General features: G+C 40.5%; 2 protein-coding genes across 3 annotated transcripts in view; both read left to right on the forward strand.

The window, feature by feature from the left end:
- LOC306989040 (uncharacterized protein) overlaps positions 1–26,121 on the forward strand; it is a gene marked incomplete at its 3' end in the record, with an annotated part of 978,518 nt that overhangs the window by 788,849 nt on the left and 163,548 nt on the right. The window lies entirely within an intron of this gene.
- plxdc1 (plexin domain containing 1) overlaps positions 1–26,121 on the forward strand; it is a 245,503-nt gene that overhangs the window by 20,231 nt on the left and 199,151 nt on the right. For both annotated transcript variants that reach the window (XR_013795634.1, XM_079595213.1), the window contains exon 2: positions 13,282–13,448. Coding sequence is in view for 1 of the 2 variants with exons in the window: in XM_079595213.1 (XP_079451339.1) it covers positions 13,282–13,448 (167 nt within the window). In the remaining variant the exon portion in view is untranslated. The remainder of the gene's footprint in view (positions 1–13,281; positions 13,449–26,121) is intronic.

Raw genomic sequence — 26,121 nt, forward strand, 5'->3', positions numbered from 1 at the left:
GTATGATTCTGACACTTCATTTCCCACCTTAACTTTAAATTATCTCTGTCCAGTTTAACATCCTTCCTTGTATCATAACTACTACTATAGTAGTACTGCTATTACTAACTACTATAACTGCCACAAGCGGTCATTCCAAACTCTATATCATTATGATAAATACCCAATTGAGAGTTTAATGCATTTATTGTATTGGGATATCCTTTAAAAACAAAAAAACAACACCAAACTGTACATTTAAACAAGTTTAATTATACATTCATCAATAATAATATCATTAGTAGCCTACCGTAATTATCGCATATTCACAACAGATAGGCTATATTTCCATATCCATTCAACATAACTCAGAAAAAGTTTATAACAACTAAAAGTATCTTATTCAATTATAAAACATTTTATTTTAATATTATAACAGATAAAATAGTCTAATAACTCGTATATAATAGAGAGTATCTACATAAATAGATAATGTATTCAGGTATTATTAGCCTATTTCTGATCAACAAATTTAATCTAATATACTTTTTGTTTGTAGAAATTAGCATATATGCAAACACCCAGGACAGCTACTGACATTTCTGTTGACAGTGAGAGAGACAAAGGTCAACTGCGGGAAATGTAACAAAAGTATACCACGAAATTCAGTGCGGTCAATATGACAATATGTTCATTTTTTTATATATTTTTTGCCTTGTGTAAAAACATTTTAAATGGAAATACAGACACTTTTAGGAAAAGTCAGGTACCAGCAGGATTTTATTTGCAGATATAAAGTTATTGCAGATATAAAATTCAAAACGGTCAAAATGACCGTCATGGTTGTTCTAGTGTTAAATAGTTTACGTATGTTTTCACATGTTTCTATTGAAATATGTTTGAACATGATATGACATATTTGGTGTTCTCCCGGTGCTGTATTTTTACATTCATCAATTGTAGTTCTACCAGAAAGACTCGGGAGATAAATTGATATAACAGCGTATATTTATTAACAGCCCAGCAAGCATGAATTTGTAAAGTTCTTTGGTGTAGGCCCCGTCCTTAGAGAGCAATGCGAGGGTAGTGGAATCTGCATATCCTGCCTGAAGACGAAGGCAGGGGCGCAGCCGACCCCCCTGGAGGTTAAGGAAGGGACCATCCTGGTGGTGGTGGGGAGGATGAAGGGGAAGGTACCATCTCGGTGGTGGTTGGGGAGGATGGAAGTAATTGGCAGCGTCAGCATCTGCGAACTCAGACGAATGTAAGTACCGATCTTTTATACTGTGAGTGTTAGCACATGATTGGTTAGAAGTGAAGTATTACGTGGCACGCTGATTGAGTCTTCCTGGCAGAACTTACGCTAAAGCTTTCATTTCTACCAGAAAGACTCGGGAGATAAATTGATATAACAGCGTATATTTATTAACAGCCCAGCAAGCATGAATTTGTAAAGTTCTTTGGCGTAGGCCCCGTCCTTAGAGAGCAATGCGAGGGTAGCGGAATCTGCATATCCTGCCTGAAGACGAAGGCAGGGGCGCAGCCGACCCCCAAAGATAGGTGGAGGAATAATTCCACCGGGACGGAGCCCACCCCCAAAGAACTGAAAGTAAATATACCCACCGGTTGTGCATCCTGCAGTTCCTGAAACGAGAAAGAAAAGTTAGAAGAAATAAACGTGATAAAAGCAATCGTTGGGTATATACACAAAACCTTTTTATTTTTATTTTTTTATATAATGCATGGTTATGATGGCCGCCTATAGACACGGCTGCGATGGACCATTAGACCATAATGGCCGCACGTGAACATGGTATAACAGACAACATAGAGACGAGGTCCAATGGACCACACACAGAAGCCATAATAGCGCAAGGTCGAGATGACCACATATAGACGAGGCCGCGATGGACCACTTGACCATGATAGGCCGCACATAAAAGCCCATGAGGCGCCAGGTCATGATAGACCACAATAAACACAAGGTCATGCTTGACCACAGGCCATGATAGACCACATAAACACAAGGTCATGCTTGACCACGGGCCATGATAGACCACATAAACACAAGGTCATGCTTGACCACAAGGCCGGCGTCGACCACACGTAGCAAGGCCTCGATGGACCAACATACCTCAAAGGCACACACAGACAAGCCGCAATGGCCACACGGCCATGATAGACCACATATAAGCAGGGCCACGATGGCCACGAGACCAAGATGGGCCACACACAGGACAGGCCACGATAGACCACACGGCCATTGGACCACATAAAACCAAGGCTGCGATGGACCACAAGGCCATGATGGCCGCATAAGGGACAAGGCCACAGTAGGCCACACGGCCATGGTAGACCACAGAGACGAGACCGCTAATGCCACATGAATACGAACCTATAAGACAAGGCTACTAAGCCACACGAAACAGCGGCCGCGATGGACCACATGCCACAATGGGCCACACATAGGACAAGGCCACTAAGGCCACACGAAACCAAGACCTCTATAGGTCACTAGGCCACACGAAACCAAGACCTCTATAGGTCACTAGACCACGATGGGCCTTGGAGGACAAGGCCACAGTAGGCCACACGGCCATGGGAGACCACAGACACGAGACTGCTTAGGAGCCACAACGGCCGCTAATGCCACACAGAGACAAAGCCTATAAGACAAGGCAACTAAGCCACACGGAACCGAGGCCACGATGGACCACAGACCACGGTGGGCCACACATAGGACAAGGCCACAATAGGCCACACGGCCATGATAGACCACACAGAACAAAGGCCGCGATGGACCCCAGACCACGAATGGCCACACACGGGACAGGGCAGCAATAAGCTACAAAGCCGCTAAAGGCCACACATAGACGGGCTAAACATAGACACGGCCATAAAGCCACATGAAACCACGACCTCTAGAGGTCACTAGACCACAATGGCCTTACAGGACAAGGCCACAGTAGGCCACACGGCCATGGGAGACCACAGAGACGAGACCGCTTAGGTCACAACGGCTGCTAATGCCACACAAAAGACGAGTTTCACGAGACAAGGCCGCTAGGCCACACGAACCAGGCCACGATGGACCGTGAGGACAGGGCCATAATAGGCCACACAGACCATGGCTATGATAGGCTACTTGGGACAAGACCGAGCTCGGCCACTAGGCAGAGGAGGATCACACAGAGACGAAAGACAGGCTGAAACAGCCACACGGAACAGAGCTGCGACACAGAGACAGACGCGATGTGGTTTATCAGAGAGTGCGAATTAGGGCTACTGCTCAGTGAATGGGTGATATGCAAACAAAACACCACCACCACCACCAGTATTTGCATGAGGATTTACCTTGATTGTTACTGGAGAGCTTGCTGAGCTTCAAGAATCTTTTTTGAATCGGTTCTTATATAGGATTCAAAAGCAGAGGAAGACCATCTTCCCATGATCTTAATGGCTGATGTAGAAACTCCTCGTTCAGCTGCTGTAGTGGCTGCCCCAATTCTGGAGGAATGGCCAGTATAGAGAAGGGGATAGACGGCAGCTTTTGAGGACAGCAACTAAATGAGCCCTGAACCAGGCTTTAGATAGAGGTGCTTCGTTAGGTTGGATAACAGGGGGAGTGATCTGAGAACTTGGGCAGATTTTAAGGAATTTAATCATAGATGAGAAGGAACAGAATTTATTGCTAATTTTGGAAATTGTTAATGTGATAACAGAACTTGAATTCTAGAGTACATTCTGCAAAGTTACAACACTCAAAAGGTCAACCATGGAAGATTTTCATTTAACGAGATTGCTTTAAGGACTACGACAAACGCTGAGCAGCATTCCTCCTGGGTTTGTGGCATCACAAACCCTAAAATTACATAAATCCAGTCCCCAGAATATGATTTATAGATACCAAAACAGAATGAGCAAATCGATGAATAGAAGATAACTACGCATAAGCTGCATAATCATGAACTAACCGTCCTGAAGTGAGGTCTACATGTTGACACTTCTTGGGTCTCTCCATCTTTGACTGACTCTGATTTGAACAAGCTAAAAGTTTTGAAATTTGTCTGTGAGGGGTAAGCGAAGCTGTAGTACGAGGTTTTGAAACTGCCCCCTGTGCTGGGAGCAGTAGCCTGACTGCATCCGAGGGATAGACAAAAACTGTGTGCTTCAGTCACCCTAAATGACAATTCCGGCATCCTATACGAAAATATCTGTGGGGCTTTCCGAGCCAAAACCCCTCGCACACACCCTGGGGACACCGGAGACCTACCACACATAGATTTTGTAATTGTAGACGAGGAAGGAACAACCGGCCGTGATCAGGATGGGAAATAAGAGGAATCTGAAAAGATAAGCGAAACATTATAACAAATACTGCAGAGTCTGAGCTTTTAAGGTGTTGGGAGCCATGCCTTCAGTGAAATATGGTCTAGCTGGATTGACTTAATTTACATGATCTCTGTTAGAGGAGGGCAGGGTGATGGATCCGGGTTGCTGAAGGGCAAAGCCATCTGAAGCCTGAAGACTAAAGCTTGAAAGCGCGTAGATATGGCATTGCAGTGGCCAGGAATGAGCGCGACCTTAATCATGAAATTAGAGACTACTGATTGCCAGATAAACATTCAGAAATAGAATGACCGCCTGACAAGATCTGCCTTAGTGACGCAACAGAGCGTCGTTACTTATCACATACAAGTTTTAACACCACTTCGACCCAAAAGGACGTTAGCAGCCGATATAGGATAATTCTTTGAAGCGTGGATGAACGAAGCCTGAGTAGGCTTGGTAATATGTCTGACCTTAGCTGTTCCGAATGCCCAAATCTGAGATTGGACATGCACCCTTCGTCTTGCTGAATCGGGTCGCTTAATTCGCCACTGAGTGGGCCAGCGTTAACAGACAAGATAGATGCCCTTAGAATAGAGATACTCATAGTGAATTTTCGATGACCGAGCAGAGAAGCATATTGCTCTATTTAGTTAATGTCAAACTCCACATCTAGTGTGTTTTCCATTGGTTACTTTAGTGTATTAATATCTGGATATTTCTCAAAAAATTCTTGTCTTTTATTATAATATGCCTCATCCATATTCAAAGTGTATACTTCAGAAAATGTCTTACCAATTAAATTGGCTTTATCCTTTTCTTTTATATGTTCTAAACAATTTTCTACCATCACTGGGATGTTTGTATATTTCCCTTACCACCCACTTCCTTTAAAATGTTCCAGACTTCACTTAAACTAGTCTCTTGTCCAATCGTTGTGCAATGTTTCCTCCAGTATTCTCTTTTCACTGTTTTAATTGTTCTCCTACAACTTGCTTTTAGTCTCTGTTTATTTTCACTGTTCTGCTGATGATACTCATCTCTATATCTCTTTGCACCCTGACGAAACTTGCCAATTCAAGAAATTAACGGAATGCATAGTTGATATACAAATTTGGATGACTAGTAATTTCCTAATTTTGACAAAACTGATTGGATCAAAAATCTCAACATGTCCTAGCCTAGAATACTGTCTAACAATTAATGGCTTCTCTGTCAAGTCTTCGTGGTCGGTTTGGAACCTGGGTGTGCTCTTTTATACCAATCTTTCATTTGAAAGCCATGTTTCTAGCATCTGTAAAACCACATTCTTCCATCGTAAAAATATATAAAAATTACGTCATATCAAGGTTCAAGGTATTTATTGTCATTCTGTACATGTTGACACATGAGAACGAAATATGTACTCGGGACCAGCAGCGTAAACAAATTATTAATAATATACAACATACTGTATTACAATAAGTTAAAAATAGCTTAAATTTTGAAAGAACTTAGTAAACTAAAAATACCTGAAAAGTAAAACCTTTATAATAAATAAGCAGCTAATTTTTAAAAGCAGTGCATCAAATTCACATATAAACCAGAGCATCATTATGACAAGGCACAGTAAATATGAGGAATAAATAATAAGAAATCAGTCACTAAGGCAGGGAATTCATGAGTCTCACAGCCTCTGGAAAGAAGCTGCATTTGAGTGTTTTGGTTCTGGCTTTAACAAGGCAAGGCAAGGCAAGGCAAGTTTATTTATATAGCACATTTCATACACAATGGTAATTCAAAGTGCTTTACATAGAAGAAATTAAAATAATCAAAAGAAATGAGAATAATTAAAACAGTTTAAAAAAAATAGTGCAAACAGTCGGATGCACAGTGGCACAATGCTCATTCAGTAAATGCAAAGCTAAACAGGTCTTAGCCTCCTGCCTGAGGGGAGGGGATTGAACAGTTCGATTGCCGGGTGAGTGGGATCCTTCATAATACAGGATGCCCTGCTTCTGCACCTGCTGGTATAAGTATCCTCAACAGAGGGAAGGCTGCTAGAAGTAATTTTTTGGGCAGATTTTACCACCCGCTGCAATTTCTTGTCAGCAGCAGAACAGTTTCTGTACCAGGTAGTAATGGAAAAGGTGAGTGTACTTTCCACCACACACCGGTAAAAAGCTAACAGAACCGGAGTGTTGAGACCAGCCCGCTTCAAACTCCTAAGAAAAGATGAAATGCCATGGACCTTGACAATCTGTGTCCTGTTTGTTAAAAAGTCATGGACCCAGTTACAAAGTGATGGTTTAAATCCAAGTAACAGCAGTTTATTAACTAGAGTCCGTGGAACAATTGTATTAAAGGCCGAACTGAAGTCCAGGAAGAGCAGCCTGACATAGGAGTCCCTGCTCTCCAGATGAGTGAGAGCAGAGTGGATGACCGATGAAACTGCATCCGATGCAGACCGGTTCTCCCTGTAAGCATACTGATGGGGTCCACATTAATGTCGATGGTATCCTTCATGTGGGACATAACCAACCTTTCAAAGCATTTCATACTTATCGGTAGGGCTGAACGATTAATTGCATTTGCGATAATATCGCGATATGATGAAACGCGATTTTGTAATCGCAGAAGCTGCGATTAAACTGGTCACGTGACACGCGATAGTAAAGCAGTCTGCACTGCAGATGAAGCATCAACTTGGCACGCTACGCATATAGACCTGCCATAGGCTACACAGGAAAGAACAGTTTGTTTAATTTATGTGATTGTGTTATAGATTCTCTTCAACGATTCTGTATGGATTCAGATAATTTCAGAATCGAGTCTGAGCTTAGTTTTAAACACAGATGCGTGATGACGCTGCGTGTGCTTTATACACAATATTCTGCTGGCTTCTAATTCCTCTGTCACACACACACACACACACACACACACATTCGAACCTTCCGAAAAATAGTCTTTCATACAGTTCGGAAAAGTTGAAGCGAATTGGACATTCGCGGGCTTCATTGCACTGACTAGAAGATCATATGGCACTCGCTGTGAGATACGCGCGCTTGATGTTACTCTAGTAGTGCGCGGTCCCGCCCGCCGGTATTTTCCTTACAAATGCTCTATAAAGGCATGTCTTTTGGAATGCAGTTGGCTTATATATTAAAAATAAAAATATGAAAACCATCGACAGAAGCTGCTTTCAATTTCAAATACTCACGGCCGCTTTGTGAAGAGCGCTCTCTCATGCGGCTGTGAGCGACTCAGTCTACGTGGTTAAATGTAGGCTACTTGCATCTCAAAATGCGTTTATGACGCGAAATTAATTAAACAGTCAGTTATGTCTGTATTAAACAGACAGGACAAACCACATCTTATATTTCAAAAGAGATCTGTGCATTAGTGTGAAGCAGCTTATCGTATCTAAACTGAGAAAGAAACATCACTTAATCACAGCTCGAGTGGAAAACATTCAGACTAGGCTACTCTTAAAATACTGAAAGCACTCTGTTTATTGCTTGTAATGTTTTTTTCCCCTCTTTGTTATTGATAGCTTTTATGTTTTGAAGCTATTCGCTTAGGCTATATAGCCTATTTAAAATTCTTAACATGTAATTGTATTAATTTAGTTTTTTAATGTGTAATTATTTCAGTAGCCTACTTATAATTACATATGTCATTAAATAAATATTAAAAGTTTTATTAATAAGATTAATTAATAAATAAAAAAAGATTCCCATCCATATTTTACAATGATTTATTGCTTGTGTTTGTTGAATAATATAAAAGATAAAGAGCTTAAAAAATAATCGCATATTAAATCGCAATCGCAATATTGGTAAAAATAATCGCAATTAGATTATTTTCCAAAATCGTTCAGCCCTAATTATCGGAGTTAGGGCCATTGGACGGTAGTCATTCATGCAGTTCACGGCCGAGCTTTTGGGAACAGGGATGATAGTAGATGTCTTTAGACACACTGGCACCACAGCCTGTGAGAGTGAGGTGTTAAAGATATCAGTCAGCACCCCAGCCAGTTCATGAGCACAGTCTTTCAGAGCCCTCCCCGGGATATTATCCGGAGCTGCTGCTTTACATGTATTCATTTTCAGCTGGATGGAGTGTGAGACAAGAGAAGGCAGGGGGATTGGATGTCTCAAAGCGGGCATAAAAAGTATTCAGGGCATCGGGAGGAGATGGATCCTGAAAGCAAACAGCATCTTTCTTGCTGTAATCAATGATGCTCTTGATGCCCTTCCACATGCTCCGGGGGTCATTGGTGCAAAAGTGACCCTGTATTCTGTGTGCATACTTAGCCTTTGCCCTCTTGATCCCAACCTCTAGTTCCTTCCTCGCCGTTCTCAGTGTAAATGCGTCTCCTGTCCTAAAGGCAAAGTCCCGTGCCCTCAGAAGACACCGCACCTCTCCATTCAGCCAGGGTTTCTGATTTGGATCTTCCTGGTAGTTGTGACATCATCAATACATTTACTGATGTAGCCGCAAACAGATGATGCATATTCCTCCAGGTCCACCCCACCAACGCTGGTTGCCGCTTCTCTGAAGATCTGCCAGTTGGTGAGCTCAAAACAGTCCTAGAGCATGAAGGCAGCTCCACTTGGCCACACCGTGATGGTTTATACTGTGGGCTTGTTGACTTTCAGCACAGGCTGATAAGCAGGAACCAGCAGGATGGAAATGTGGTCAGAGAAGCCCAGGTGGGGGCGGGGCACCGCTCTGTATGCTTCCCGTCTATTAGTATGCACACGGTCCAGCGTGTTGTCTACCCTGTTTGCTATGGAGACATGCTGGTGAAACCGAGGCAGAATATCCTTCAAATTAACATGGTTAAAATCACCTGCTACCACAAATAAAGCCTCTGGGTGCTTGTTCTGTAACCCATAGATATGTTCTATGAGCCATGCTAGCGTTAGCACTCGGGGAGATGTAAACAGCCACAATAAACACAACTGTAAACTCCCGAGGCAAGTAGTATGGTCGGCATTTCAATGTCAAATATTCCACCGCTTCAGAACAGTGGCTGCTTACCAGAGAGCAGTTTGTACACCAGTCTTTGTTTATGTAAACACAGAGTCCTCCTCCGCGAGTTTTCCCAGAGAGATGGTTTTGATCGGCTCGGAAGAGGAGTAAACCGTCAATATGGTAAACTGAGTCAGGGATGTTGTTACATAGCCATGTCTCCGTTAACAGAAGTACACAACAGTTTCTCATTTCCTTGTAGCTGCTTAGTCTGAGTCTCATTAAGTCCATCTTGTTATCCAGCGAGCGGACATTTGCCAGAAAAAGCATTGGAAAAGTGGGTCTGTTATTAGCCTTTAGCCTGTCTATCAGACCTTTAGCCGGTGTGTATCGCTCTTCCACCTCGCTGTGTTCAGAAGCCATAACCTGCCCAATGTTGCTTTAAGCTCTGGTTTAATCGCTGCAATGCGATTTTTAAGTTTAAGAAGTCCAGAAAAACTATATTTTAAACTGTGCTTTACCACACAATTACTCGTGTTGGTATTAATATAAGGCATTTGTAGTATGTGCGCCGGTAATTGAGAAGCCGCTGCACTGCTGCGCGCCGCCATCTAGTTATCCCATTATAGGGATATCTCCCAGTCAGTGAAAAAACTTGTGAAAAAACTTTCATATGCTTTCAATGAAAAATGCGGAACAGTTAGTTCATGACCTCAAGGCTAGATTATTGTAATGCTCTTATGGGTGGTTGCCCTGCATGCATAATAAACAAACTACAGCTGGTCCAAAACGCAGCAGCTTCTTACTAGAACCAGTAAGTATGACCATATTAGCCTAGCCTGGTTCTGTCAACACTGCATTGCTCCCTATTAAACATTGGATACATTTATAAATATTGCTGATCACTTACAAAGCACTAAATGGTTTAGCTCCCCAGTACTTCTGCAAGCTCTTAACGCATTATAGTCCTTAACGTCTATTGTGATCTCACAATTCTGTCCAGTTGATAATACCTAGAATATCAAAATTGACTGCTGGCGGTAGATCCTTTTCCTCTCTAGCACCTAAATTCTGGAACAGTCTCCCTAACATTGTCCGGGAAGCATACATGCTCTGTCAGTTTAAATCTAGACTAAAAACACACCTCTTTAACCTGGCGTACACATAGACAATTATACATTTATATTATTCAAATCAGTTAAATGATTATTAGGCAATTAGGTCAGCCGGAACCGGGAACACTTCCTATAACACCCGATGTACTCGTTACATCATAAGAAGAATGGCATCTACGCTAATGTTAGTTTTCTAACTGTTTCTGCTTATTCTGAGGTTACTGTAGTCAGCCGGATCTGGGCCGTATCCAGATAAGATGGTGGACCTGCACTTAGACACGACCACAACGCATGATGTAGTCAGCTGGATCCGGGCCGTATCCAGATTAGATAGAGAACCTGCGCCTAGACACGACCACAACGTATCTCTGAAGTGTCAGCAGAGGTTGTGTCAACTAGACTCTCCCTTTTAAGGCCTCATCAACACGACAGCCATCGGCACTGATCCACAACAGACCCATCTCCATACCGGCGTGATGACTCAACCAGATGGAACTGGATAATATTCTGATTGGTCCAATCCAATCTGACTTCTGACCTATAATGCTGCCTGAATCATAATCATAAACTGTTTGTTCGTTGGCCAGAGGAGAACTGGCCCCCCGACTGAGCCTGGTTTCTCCCAAGGTTTTTTTCTCCATAATCATAAACTGTTTGTTCGTTGGCCAGAGGAGAACTGGCCCCCCGACTGAGCCTGGTTTCTCCCAAGGTTTTTTTCTCCATTTTGCCAGCTTAGTTTTGGTTCCTTGCCACTGTCGCCTTTTTCGCCTTTGTCGACTTTTCACCTTTGTTGCCTTTTCACCTTTGTTGCCATTGGCTTTTGGCTTGCTTAGTATGGGACATAAAATGTAACATTTAATTTAATATTCAAAAATAATACTGATCTGCCTGCATTGACACCATTATATGAGAACTGAACTGAGTTGGACAATGATATCACGGTTTCTCCAGAGCGGCTATATATATAAATTAACTAAATTTTTTTACAATAAAAATGAAACATCACTACACTTACTTAAGCTGGACTGTGACGCTATTTTCTTCTGGAAACAAACTTTGTTGCATTATGTTCCTGTTATCTCTGTAAAGCTGCTTTGAAACAATCTTTATTGTAAAAAGCGGTAAATAAATAAATGTGACTTGACGACTTTACATTGCTCATATTCATTCTCGTCCCCACATTTTACACACTGTAAAAAAAAAAATTACATCCCCAAGTCAAAATTTTCTAGTGACTGATCACATCTAAATTTTTCAAATAGTCAATTTCTCATTGAGCCATTGTTAACAGACTATTGCAACAATTAATTCAATTTATTTTACAGAATTTCACTTGGGCCAATTAAAAAATTAGATGTGACCAGTCACTAGAATATTTTGACTTGGAGAGGTTACATTTTTTTTTACAGTGCACATCTTTGTTTTCCTCTGGAAACTGATGCTACATGTCCTATTCTTTGACATTTGAAGCATCTCAGAGGAGAAGGTATTATTCTCTTACTTGATATCTTATCATGCCCAGTACAACCCGATTAGGAATTGAATCACGGAAATGCATCATTGCACTGAGACTGTCCTGTTTTTTTGTCTCTATTTGATATTTTAGACTATTCCTCCTTTCAAGTTTTCTTTAGTTTATTCATTTGTGAACGATGTTGGAACCCCTGAGATTACCCCTCTGTTTCCATTGCTTTTCCCTATCTCTTTCGTCGTTATTTTTCCTCCATTTAATGTTTTATATTTCATGATTTGGTCCAGCTGTTTTTGACTGTTAGCTATCACTATTACTCAACATCCTCGCAAACATATCGCATTTTTTACTGCACCAAAACTTTTATCTATTGCTTATGACAGTTTTAGGGGATGCAGGTGTCTCCCTTCTTTGTTTTCGAATTCTAATATCGGTTTAAATTCTGTTCCATCTTTTCTTTGCTCACTTGATTCTTCTACTTCAGCCCTAAGTATTTTCATTTTCCTTATCTCACTGTTGTTCTTTTTGGGTGATGAACTGTTTGAACCTTTTACTCTTTGTATTATATCTTACTTCCTCAAATCCTTCCTCATCTTCGTCTGCCCAATCTATGCCCTCCAAGCTATCATCCATGCTTTATTCATCTATCAGTGCCAATTTGGTCTCCGTTTTGATTAGAATCTTTCTCAGTTGTAAAAGTTTTACTTGCAGTCTTTCGAAAATGCCACCGTCCATCTCTTCCGTCTGCCAACCTGGATTTGATCGCCAGCCCCAACACAGCTCTGATGATGGTAGCAGTTTAAATACCCATCTCATCACCGGTGCGAGAGCCCTTTAATTGCTGCTTGCAGCTTTAATTATTAGGGCCCAAGCACTGAAAGGCGAATTTTCTTCTTCTTCTTCTTCTTCTTCTTCTTCTTCTTCTTCTTCTTCTTCTTCTTCTTCTTCTTCTTCTTCTTCTTCTTCTTCTTCAGCTTGGTGAAGAGTAGCCATCCAAAGGTCCTTTTCATAAAAACTTGACATTTGGCTGCTGCATATTTTTCTTACCTCTAAAAAGGAAATGACTGGCTGCCTGACAGAAAACTTCAAGGTTGTATTTCTGTTTTAAAGATTATTTCTGATAAACTTTGATTTGTTTGAAATGTCTTAGCCAGTTAGTACATGTACTGGTCTTTGTTTTCCACCTGTTGCTGATTGGATGGAGGCAGATCTGAATATGAGCCTGCATTCAATTGTAAGAAAAGGGTATGATTCAGATTAAGAATTAAGAAACATTAAGTTTTAAAGAATGGAACGTATGCACACATGAATTGTTTACAATAAGATCAATAACATGCATTAAGGTGAATTTTCATTTCATGCCAACTTTATCTCAGTCTGAAGACATTGAAGACAAAGGTAACATCCAATTTGGTTTTGTTTTTATGTCAGGTATAATTTATGGGCAGTCAGAAAAGACTGATGGAGGTCCATCAGACATCCAGAGAACAAGAAGAGACCAGCAGGATCCCAGCAGACGCACTCAGAACCGAACGGGACAAGAGCCAATCAATGGGCTGTCCATTGACACGCTCCCTGACAACATGACACAAGTGGTGGTGAGTAAACTATGGTATTACTTTTGTAACTTTTGACCTTTTTCGGTTTTGAATGGTCTTAGTATCACATTCATTACTGATTCATACCATTCTGTCTCAGATGCTTTAAGCCCTGTTCAGACTGTCAGTCCAAATCAGATTTTTGTGCATATCCCATTGGAAGCCAATCATATTTAGCAAGTGTGCAACGTAAAAAAAAAAGGAAGAAGAAAAAAATCACATGAAAATCTGTTTCACATGCGGTTTAAAATACTATTCAAATCACATTTCTGAAAATCTGATTCAGTCTGACCCCTCACTTTCTTACACCACATAAAATGTAAACATGTCAGACGTTGTTGTAGGAAACATGCTGAAAATCTATGAAGGTAAATGAGTAGCAAAACTCGAGAGCACGTAGATGTGAATTTGAGAACTTGTATAATAAATATTTGTACTTGTATGCTCAAATTTATAAATCAAACTCACAGCTCTGATGTGAAAACCTGTAAAATAAAAATCTGAAGTTGAATGTTGAAATTTGTACTCGCAGAGAATCGTCACAAACCTGTATTCTGAATTTGAAGCTGCTCACAAGTAGTCACAAATGTGTAAAATGCCATTCACAAAAATACAATGACTGACACAAACGTGTAATATATATTTGCCCTTCTTCTTACATTCATATTCCCAGTACAACCTCAAATAGGCACTTGCAACTCCTCAAATCTGTCACTACATGTTCAAATTTCGCGCCTTGGCTTTTGCTACTCTTTTCGCGATATATGAGGTGCAAAACTGACTTGTGCACTTGCAACTCAGAGGCGCGAGAGATGGGGGTGGGCGGGAGCGGGGGTGTTTAAATGAGCCGTTCTATTGGCTGGCGCCTAGCCAATGAAATGGGTCTTCGGTAACACTTTATAATAACTGCACACTATTAATCATTAGTTAAGCATTAGTAAACAGTTAATTCATCATTTATAAAGCATTAATATACATTAAAAAGCAGTTTATAAATACAGCTACAAATGCTTTATTCTTGATTTATAAGCATATCTATTTGTAATTTCTAAACGAAGTATAGCATTATTTACAAACCAGTTATTTAAGAGTTGTCAGTGATTCATAAGATCACTTAGAAAGTGTAAGTAAATGTAGTAAATGCAGGTAGTTATAAAGCATTTAGTAGTGGTGAGTTAACTATTTTTGTGAGCTCATCTAAAGTGAGGACTATTCATGCCTTGTAAAGCGTTTACAAAGGAGATTTAAAGGCTCATTTGTCTTCTAAACAGAAAAAAAGACACAACACAGTGATACAGAACATAGAAATATTAACAGCCTTTAAATCTCCTTTGTAAATGCTTTACAAGGCATAAATAGTCCTCACTTTAGATGAGCTCACAAAAATAGTTAACTGACCACTACTAAATGCTTTATAACTACCTGAATTAACCATGAATTACAGTAGAAATACATGTTAATAAAGCATTTACTAACACACTAAGTAACTATTATTATATGTCTGAATAATAAGATGTACATCGATGTGAATGTACATTTAAATAGTTTATTAATCATTTACATACACTTTCTAAGTAATATTATGAACCACTGACAACTGTTAAATAACTGGTTTGTAAATAATGCAGTACTTAATTTAGAAATGATAAATTGATCATTAATAATGTAACCTGGGTGAATTTAAGCAATTTAATGTAGTGTAAATAGAGTACTTACTATATATGTTATGTTTAATGCAATTCACAAATCTCAATACATATTGACTGTTTCTTTAAAATTCAGTTTTGTTATTTTGTTTGGTTGAAATGTACTTGCTCGAAAATGTGGTTTTTACAAGCATGTTTGATCATTTCTTTTGTTATTGGATAAGAGATCGCAAAGCCCACCTCTTAGAGAGGTAGTCGTGATGGTGATTGGCTGTTGTGGGAGAGGAGACAGAAAATTTGACAGGCTAAGTCAGTGAGTGAAATGGAGAAATCCAGATCGGATTGATTTTCTATATCGTTGCTAGTTTTACTAACTAACCGTTAGTAAGTGATTTGTGAGTACTGTTTAAGATTAATTTGTGAAAGACAAATATTTAGTGGAGTTTGAACTTGACTTCTGAACGAAGACATCATTCGGTTTTGCCGCGATGGGCGCGACGTGAGAGAGAGAGAGAGCGATATGATCTCCGGGGACTAGACGGCAGTTTAGCGCTGCGTTTCTGAGGCCACTCGTGTTAAAGTTATAGTCGTCATCGTAAAGAATGATTATCCAGATAGCGCTCTGAATCACCGTGAGGTTCAGAGTTCCTCTGGCTACGTGGGACACGCGGAGCCCCTGACTACTTATCGAGAGCTGACAAGAGAGCGAAACACTCGTTTGCCAAGCCCAACGGACAGCTTCGGGACTTGCAGGTATTATTAACGTTACTTTTTGTTTTTGCTCTTTGGAGTGAAGAGGCCAATTTTGAGTTTGCTTTAAAGGCCACAACGCACACAAGCAACGCTACAGGCCTGCAACGCGGGGGTGGGGTAAAGCGCGCACGTGAGACTGTGTGAAAGTGTGTGTGTGTGGGCCCACGATTATTTTATTATAACTTTGGTTCATCTGAGTAAGAGGATCCGTTTTTTCCCCCATATGTTGATTTGAAGGGTTCATTTATATAGTTAAAAATTCAAACTATGCAATTTGTCATCTGAAATATTCAAGTGATTTATTTGTGTTGTATTGAGTGACATTTCCTCAGTAAGGCTACATGTAAAATGTGGGTTTGAAACTTTGTAAATTGTATTTTCTCTAGTTACATATTCTTTCTTTTCATTCTATATTCAAATAACTTTGATTTCAAATAAATTTGTAATTGTTTATGGTGAAAGCACAGATTAATTTCCTTACTTTGGTTTTGTATTTTAAAGAGTGATAGTGGTGTGGTTAAATACTAATTTTGAGGGTTTAATTTTCTGTGCTCCATATCAATAAGAGGTTAGACTATTGTCCGTTTAGTTTTAAAACTAGTTCCCAAAATTAGTCGAGAGACAAAAATAAAAGAACCCGTGTGATCACTCTAAATATCTCTGAAAAGAAGAACCTTCTGTCTGAGTAGGGTGTTACATAAAATGGTGGCCCGTACGGGGAACTAGTTTACCACTTGTTGACTGTTTTGTAATTCAAGATGGATTTGTCTAGCTCTTGTGATTTCCAAGCAGAACTCACTAATTGGTGTGAAGAGGTTCTGATTGATAAAACTCATGCCATATTGTTGGTAGGAGTATCAGCAGAGGTGGAAGTGGCACATATTGAGGATGTCACACAATCTGTAAAAGCTTGGGGAAGAGTGCGAGTTAGAGCTACCAAGGCAGGTTCCAGCCCACTTAAACAACTGGTGTTGTGTGAGTGCCGTGAGACTATTAACCCTGAGCTTGTTCCCACTGAACTGTTGTCTGCTGAAGGGGAAGAACCCTGGAAAGTTGTTGTATTTCAGAGGAGTGTACCTACATCTGGAGGTTTTGAAGAGAAGCTTGCCAGGTTTTTGGTAGGAGAGGGAAAATCGTTAACTGATTTACAAGGCTTAGTGTCTCCTTCAGGTCCAAGTGCCAGTTCTCCAGAAGCTATCATACGTGCGGTGGGGGAGCTGTTAGAGAAAACAGGTAAACCGCCCAGTGATAATGTCTATAGAAGATTACGCACTTTTTCTGGCACTGTGCCCACTCCTCAAGGGGAGGAAACATTGGAGGGCTGGATTGATCAAGCCCGAATGATGATTGCTGAGTGTGAGTGCTCAGAAAGGGAGAAGAGACGAAGGGTAGTAGAGAGCCTAAAAGGGCCGGCACTCGAAATCATCAAGGCCGTACGATTCTCTAATCCTGAAGCTAGTGTTTTACAATACATAGAAGCACTCGAAACTACTTTTGGAACTTCTGAGTCAGGAGAGGATTTGTATTTTGCCTTTCGCCTTTTAAGACAATGTTCTGGGGAAGCCTTATCAGATTTTCTGCGCAGAGTAGATAAAGCCCTAAACAAAGTGGTGCAGAAAGGTGGCGTGTCTCCACAAATGGTGGATCGAGTCAGGGTTGAGCAACTAATTCGAGGGGCCGTTGAGTCAGACCTAATGCTTCTGCAGCTGAGGCTAAGAGAGAGGAAAAATCAGCCGCCAACCTTTTTGACTCTTTTGAATGAGGTCAGAGAAGCTGAGGAAAATGAAGCTGCCAGGCAGAAAATAAAAGCCACTGTAAAGTCTGTTCAGGGTCTTGACGAAGGGAAACTTAGCTTTTCTGTGGTGAAAGAGTTAAAAGCAGACATCAAGGATCTGAGAGCCAGGCTAGTACAAGGGTCCCCAAATGTCTCTGCTGCTTCTGTGATGTTAGAGTCTGGGCCTACTTCAAAAAAACATGTTGATACCCACCGTGATTTGGAAGTGCAATCTCTGAAAGACCAAATTAAGCAATTGCAGCAGACGATAAGTGTGATGAGTGTAACTTCCAGCCAGTCGCCAGAGCAAGCTCAAAGACCACCCAGCACTTGGTCTATGCCGCCCAAAGGCAGATCTAGACAGATTCAGGAAGATTTCTTCTGCTATCGATGTGGAGAAGATGGACACATAGCAACTAGGTGCCAAGCCCCTGAAAATCCCACAAAAGTGATCCAAAAGCTAGTCCGTTCACTAAGGAAGGCTAAGAGTGAACGAAGTGAAACACCAAATGACAGCAGTAAGGCAGGAAAACCTGATTGTTTTTCAAAGAAAAGCCAGATTGATGCCTTAGAAACAGCATGTCTCCCTAAAGGATTGGTGGGGCCTACCTCTACAGTGTCCCTGAAGCTCAATGGACATCCTTGTAGAGCTCTTTTGGACAGTGGATCCCAAGTCACTATTGTGTTTGAGTCTTGGTATTCTAAATACTTGCTTGATGTGCCAATTCAACCACTTCATGGACTATCTATATGGGGACTCAGTTCATCTAATTATCCTTACAAGGGATATATTGTGGTTGATGCCTCTTTCCCCACCTCCGGTACCAAAGTGGAGGAAACCATTTCCATTCTAGCATTGGTCTGTCCCGAGCCCCAAGGACCCCAGTCAGTCCCAGTGATAATTGGGACAAATGCCAGTTTTTTCACAAGGTTGGCTGCTCTAACAGAAGAGACTGATTCTTCCAACATTGCTCACAGCTTCAGGATCAGTTCGCCTTACCAGGAACTGTGTTGTCTGCAAAAACCTAAACCAAAAGAAAGTGCCGACTGTTCACAGGGAAGAGTCAAGTGGGTGGGACCCGGTTCTCTGACAGTACCTTCAAAAAAGGAACTCCAAGCAATATGTCAAGTAGAGTGTGAGAAGCCCATACAAAATGACATTTTCCTTGTGGAAACTTCAGCAGAGGATCAGTTGCCTTCAGGACTGTTCATTCCTCCTGTGGTTTTACCCTTACAAGAGGAAAAGTTGAATCATCTTCGAGTACCAATACACAATGAGACCTCGAGAGACATCTCTCTTCCACCTGGGACTGTAGTTGCGCAAGTGTATTCGACTGATACAGTTGCTGTTGCTCAAAAGAGTAAAAATGTTCCTACCAGCATTAATCCAGAATTGTTTAATTTTGGAAACTCCAGTGTTCCAGAAGGATGGAAGAAAAGGTTGAGTCAGAAATTGTCGGACAAAGGAAATGTGTTCTCTTTGGAGGAATGGGACGTAGGAATTGCCAAAGGGGTTGAACATCACATAAACCTGCATGATCCCAGACCTTTTAGAGAGAGGTCTCGTCGCCTGGCGCCTGCAGACATCGAGGACGTTCGAAGGCACATAAAAGATCTACAGGCAGCAGGTATTATTACAGAATCGAGAAGCCCTTATGCATCTCCCATTGTTATAGCTCGCAAGAAGAATGGGGCTGTGAGGATGTGTATAGATTATAGGACACTTAACCAAAGAACAATTCCAGACCAGTACACCACCCCAAGGATTGACGATGCCCTTGATTGTCTTGTTGGTAGCAAATGGTTCTCTGTCCTTGACCTTCGCAGTGGGTACTACCAGATAAAGATGGCAGACGAAAGCAAAGAAAAGACCGCATTCATTTGTCCGCTGGGGTTCTATCAATTTGAACGCATGCCGCAGGGAATCACGGGAGCTCCAGCGACGTTCCAGCGGTTAATGGAAAGAGCGGTAGGGGACATGCACCTTCTGCAGGTCATTGTATATTTGGACGACATCATTGTATTTGGTCGGACGCTGGAAGAGCATGAAGAGCGACTCCTCAAGGTTCTAGATCGCTTGGAGGAGAATGGGTTGAAAGTTTCAATTGACAAATGTCAGTTCTGCCAGACACAAGTTAAGTATGTGGGGCATATTGTTTCGCCAGAAGGAATATCCCCTGATCCTGAAAAAGTGAAAGCCATTACCAGCTGGAAGATGCCGACAGACCTGAAAACCTTACGATCTTTTCTGGGGTTCTGTGGGTTTTACCGCAGGTTCATTAAAAACTATTCTGCCATTGTGAGACCTCTGACAGAGCTGACAAAAGGTTACTTACATGCGAAGGGGAAAAGGAAGCTCACATCTAAAGGGAAGATGTATTTCAGGGAAACTGACCTGTTTGGAGAACGTTGGGACCAAGAGTGCACAAATGCATTTGACAACATTATCTATTGTCTTACCCATGCTCCAGTCTTGGCCTTTGCTGATCCTGAAAAACCCTATGTCCTCCATGTGGATGCCAGTTTAAAGGGATTAGGGGCTGTTCTAAATCAAGAATACCCTGAAGGACTTAGACCAGTAGCCTATGCCAGTAGAAAATTGAATGCTGCTGAAAAAAGCTATCCAATTCACCAACTGGAATTTCTTGCGCTGAAATGGGCTGTAGTGGACAAATTCCACGATTATCTGTATGGCGCTAAGTTCACTGTGCGAACAGACAATAATCCACTAACATATGTCTTGACGAGTGCTAAGTTAAATGCAACTGGACATAGATGGTTAGCTGCCTTGGCTACCTACGACTTCAAGTTACAGTATAAACCAGGCAAGCATAATTTGGATGCTGACGTGTTATCCCGATACCCAACAAGTGCAGTTGATATGGATGAGTGGAAAGAAGTATCGGAGTCAGCTGTGAAAGCTGTGTGTCAAATGACCAGTTGTTCAGAGATTTCCGTCAGGTTGATTGATCAACTTGGGGTCCCTCCACAGATCATTCCACAGCTATATGTGTGTCCTGTGCAACTTGGCCCTGATCAAGTGGCTGGAGTTACATTTGAGGAGTTTAGGGATGCTCAAGAGCAAGACACCGTCATTGGCCTTGTGAAAAAAGCAGTAGAATCGGGAAGTATATTTTCCATGCCGAAAAGTTCAGATCCAAATGTGGTATTGATGCAGAGGCAAGGGAAAAAGCTAATAATCAAACACCAACTTCTATATCGAGTAACTAAAAATGACGATGGAAAGGAAAAGTCACAGTTAGTACTGCCTGATAAATACCACTTTCAAGTGATGCAGTCTCTGCACGACGATAGTGGACACCTCGGAGTGGAAAAAACAACTGAACTTCTAAAAGATAGGTTCTACTGGCCTAAAATGACGAATGACATTGAGTTGTATGTGAAAAATTGTGGCAGGTGTATTGTCAGAAAGACCTTGCCTCAGAGATGTTCCCCGTTAAATCAAATCTCTAGCAATGGGCCCTTAGATTTGGTGTGCATTGACTTTCTTTCAATTGAACCTGACTCAAAGGGAATCGTAAATGTTCTGATCGTAACTGATCATTTTACCAGATATGCCCAGGCATTTCCTACAAAGGATCAGAAGGCCCTAACTGTTGCTAAGGTGCTATGGGAAAAGTTCTTTGTGCATTATGGTCTACCGGCCAGAATACATTCTGATCAAGGAAGGGACTTTGAAAGTCATCTGATTAAAGAACTGTGCAGAATGCTGGGTATTCGAAAGTCCCGAACCTCCCCTTATCACCCACAGGGTGATCCTCAGCCTGAAAGGTTTAACAGGACACTGCTTTCCATGTTAGGTACCCTTGATCCAGCTCAAAAGAACCGTTGGAGCCAGCATATTAGTCAGTTGGTGCACGCATACAACTGCACTAAAAATGAGTCCACTGGATACTCCCCATATTACCTCTTGTTTGGGCGAGAGGCGAGATTGCCAGTAGATCTGTGTTTTGGCCTGTCACTGGATGAGGAAGCAGGAAAAACTCACTTGCAGTATGTTCAAAGAATGAAAGGTGAACTGCAAAAAGCATACCAGTTGGCTGCAGAACGATCTCTGAAAAGCCATCAGAGAAATAAACGGTACTATGACAAGAAAGTGAAACATCAGCACTTGGAAAAAGGTGATCGAGTTCTCATTAGGAATCTTGCTCTGACAGGAAAACACAAGTTGCAGGATAAATGGAAATCTTTACCATATATTGTGATAGAGCAACTAGAGAACTTACCAGTGTACAAACTAAAACCAGAGACAGGAATGGGAGGGGTGAAAACACTTCATAGGGATCATTTACTGTCCATTGGAGATAATGTGAGATTTCAGAAACCAGATACAGAAAGAGAAGTGGTAAAACCTCCAGTAACTCGAGCACAAACTGCACAGAAAGAGCAGTTAAGAAAAGAGAAAGAAGCAGGCCAAGAGATTCCAAGTTTGGAGGTGTCCTCTGAAGATGATGATGAGAGTGGGTACTATCATGGAAATCCTGACTGGAGTAGTACATTGACTAAGCCATTGTCTTTAGACTTCCCTGAGCCTGTAGTAGTAGAAGAGGAAGCTGTAGCCTGTGGTCCTGAAAATAATCATCTTCCTGAAGAACTGATGGAGGACAATTCCTCCCATGTATTTCCTGGCTCAAAAGAGAACCTGTTAACAGATGGTGGGGAGAGTCAGTGTAGACATTCTCCTAGAAGGGAGATAAACAATATGGAAAGCCGTCCAAAGCGAAAGGTGAAACCAGTTGTAAAGCTGAGCTATGATGAGTTGGGAGAGCCTTCAGATCAGCCTTTATCCATTGCTTATGGAGGTATGCTCATACGAGTTGAGGGGCTGTCTCAAAAGAGATATTCTTGTAGCACCGTTTGGTGTCATCCATTAGCACTATGTGCCTGTTGTGAACAAAAACCCAACATATCCTCACCTACAGTAACTACCAGACATAGTTAAGTCAACAGTTAATAGTCTCATGGGGTCATGAGATTTTGAGAAGGGGAAGGGTGTAACCTGGGTGAATTTAAGCAATTTAATGTAGTGTAAATAGAGTACTTACTATATATGTTATGTTTAATGCAATTCACAAATCTCAATACATATTGACTGTTTCTTTAAAATTCAGTTTTGTTATTTTGTTTGGTTGAAATGTACTTGCTCGAAAATGTGGTTTTTACAAGCATGTTTGATCATTTCTTTTGTTATTGGATAAGAGATCGCAAAGCCCACCTCTTAGAGAGGTAGTCGTGATGGTGATTGGCTGTTGTGGGAGAGGAGACAGAAAATTTGACAGGCTAAGTCAGTGAGTGAAATGGAGAAATCCAGATCGGATTGATTTTCTATATCGTTGCTAGTTTTACTAACTAACCGTTAGTAAGTGATTTGTGAGTACTGTTTAAGATTAATTTGTGAAAGACAAATATTTAGTGGAGTTTGAACTTGACTTCTGAACGAAGACATCATTCGGTTTTGCCGCGATGGGCGCGACGTGAGAGAGAGAGAGAGCGATATGATCTCCGGGGACTAGACGGCAGTTTAGCGCTGCGTTTCTGAGGCCACTCGTGTTAAAGTTATAGTCGTCATCGTAAAGAATGATTATCCAGATAGCGCTCTGAATCACCGTGAGGTTCAGAGTTCCTCTGGCTACGTGGGACACGCGGAGCCCCTGACTACTTATCGAGAGCTGACAAGAGAGCGAAACACTCGTTTGCCAAGCCCAACGGACAGCTTCGGGACTTGCAGGTATTATTAACGTTACTTTTTGTTTTTGCTCTTTGGAGTGAAGAGGCCAATTTTGAGTTTGCTTTAAAGGCCACAACGCACACAAGCAACGCTACAGGCCTGCAACGCGGGGGTGGGGTAAAGCGCGCACGTGAGACTGTGTGAAAGTGTGTGTGTGTGGGCCCACGATTATTTTATTATAACTTTGGTTCATCTGAGTAAGAGGATCCGTTTTTTCCCCCATATGTTGATTTGAAGGGTTCATTTATATAGTTAAAAATTCAAACTATGCAATTTGTCATCTGAAATATTCAAGTGATTTATTTGTGTTGTATTGAGTGACATTTCCTCAGTAAGGCTACATGTAAAATGTGGGTTTGAAACTTTGTAAATTGTATTTTCTCTAGTTACATATTCTTTCTTTTCATTCTATATTCAAATAACTTTGATTTCAAATAAATTTGTAATTGTTTATGGTGAAAGCACAGATTAATTTCCTTACTTTGGTTTTGTATTTTAAAGAGTGATAGTGGTGTGGTTAAATACTAATTTTGAGGGTTTAATTTTCTGTGCTCCATATCAATAAGAGGTTAGACTATTGTCCGTTTAGTTTTAAAACTAGTTCCCAAAATTAGTCGAGAGACAAAAATAAAAGAACCCGTGTGATCACTCTAAATATCTCTGAAAAGAAGAACCTTCTGTCTGAGTAGGGTGTTACAATAACATATGAAAATATAATTATTAAACACATTATAGATATGCTTTTAAATCAAGAATAAAGCATTTTTAACTATTTATAAACTGCTTATTATTGTCTATTAATGCTTTATAAATGACGAATTAACTGTTTACTAATGCTTAACTAATGATTAACAGTGTGCAGTTATTATAAAGTGTTACCTGGGTCTTCTATTGTGCGTGATGATGTCACGAAACCCGCCTCCTCGTGGACTATCTGACTATCTGGACCCCCACTTGCTGTTAGCATTCCATTGACTCCCATTCATTTTGGCGTCACTTTGACAGCGAATAACTTTACATCTGAGGCGTTTAAAGACTCCATTTGTCCATTGTTTATTTCTAAAGAAACCCGACAATGTATAAAAGGCTCCATTACCTTGTATCTTACGTTATGGCCCCGTAGAAGCAGTTTTTGTAAAAATAGGCTAACGATTGCGTCATAACCACGCGACTCTGTCGCACAAGTCGAGAAATTACCGTACAGACTGGCAGAGAAGCTCGCATGCAATCGGGGGGACGTGGAGGCATAAAGTCTGATAAAGTCAAGGGAGTTGATCCTGCTGCTAGCTCACGGACAGCTTATACTCACGCTCTCAGTCTCTGCGAGATTCGGAAGGGAATGATTCAGATTTCTCTCGGCACAGCTACTAGAAGACCTACAGGTTGCCCACGTCACATCTACGTCGTCAAACTCAGTTTGAGCCTGCACAGTTCGCCCGGCCATCAGGAAGTGAGTGCTTCTAATTGACTTTCTCCGTTGAAACCTATGGGGTCGCTGTGTCCAGTTAATATACTGTCTATGTCTGAAACGCTAACATGGCTTAATGCACATGCAAGCTGATTTTCACAAGCAATTATTTTTGACTTGGTGTTTGGCTTTTAAACGTAACTTCTCTCCTCACTCGTTTTTTATTTGGAATAATAAATATATTACACAACAAAGAAAAGCTTTATTTTTTAAACATTGGTTTGAGTCTGATATAGCCTACTATATATGTATATATGTTGGTCAGTTGTTGAATTCTGATGGTGAGTTTTGGGGTATTACTGTCATATTTCTGTTAAAGAATATTTTATTCTAATCAATTCTTTTTCTGCCAAAATTGTATCTCTATTCAGAAATCAGGGCTCTTGGTGTAACACAGTAGGAATTAAAGTCTCCAAACATTTGTTTTTAGATAAACTTGATTTAATTAATGATTAATGCAGTAACCAATCGATTAGATCTCTTTTTGTTAATAATTCTTCTCCTCCATCTAAATTTGTTTGGGTTATGTTTCCCTCATTTGAGTGTGAACAATATATGTTATCGATTTGTTTTTGTTATTATGAAAATTGTATATTCATCAAACTAAATGGAGTAACTCAAAACCCAATTTTGCTAATTTTAAAGCAGCCTTTAAAATGTAGTTTGAGTCTGTAAAGTTTTTAAAAAATCAAAAAGCCCAGAGATCTGTATCTCTGCTAAATGAATTTAACATAGCCTATGTTTGTGATGCCCTTTATTATTATTTTTTAAATGTTTGTTTGTTTCTTTTTATTTAAATTATTGTTGTTTCAAGTTATACAAAATGTGAAAATGTGTATAAAAAATTAAAAGAAATGTGACAAGAACTTGATATTGATTTCTGTAATTTTGAAAAAAAAAAAAAAAAAAAAAAATATATATATATATATATATATATATATATATATATATATATAAGGTGGATAGATATCCCCCATTTAGCAAAAAATAAATAAAAATAAATAATGCCTTAAGACTGATATTAAAAGAAATAAATTATATTATCAAACTCAGTAAACACCATACTAATAATCAACGACACGCGTTTAATTGTACATTATGCATTTTCCTCCCAGAGAAAACCAAGAAAACGCTTAATGAGGCTTAATGGCTGTATAAAAATGCTTTGTAAAAATAAAAAAACACAATTCGTTATTATTAATATAACAGGCAGGTTTATTTGCACTGAACACAAATTTGCTTGCTTATGTCATATTCTGGGCTCGTCTGCTTTATAGTAGGCT

Source organism: Phoxinus phoxinus (assembly GCF_949152265.1).
Source record: "Phoxinus phoxinus genome assembly, chromosome: 21".
Classification (NCBI taxonomy): domain Eukaryota; kingdom Metazoa; phylum Chordata; class Actinopteri; order Cypriniformes; family Leuciscidae; genus Phoxinus; species Phoxinus phoxinus.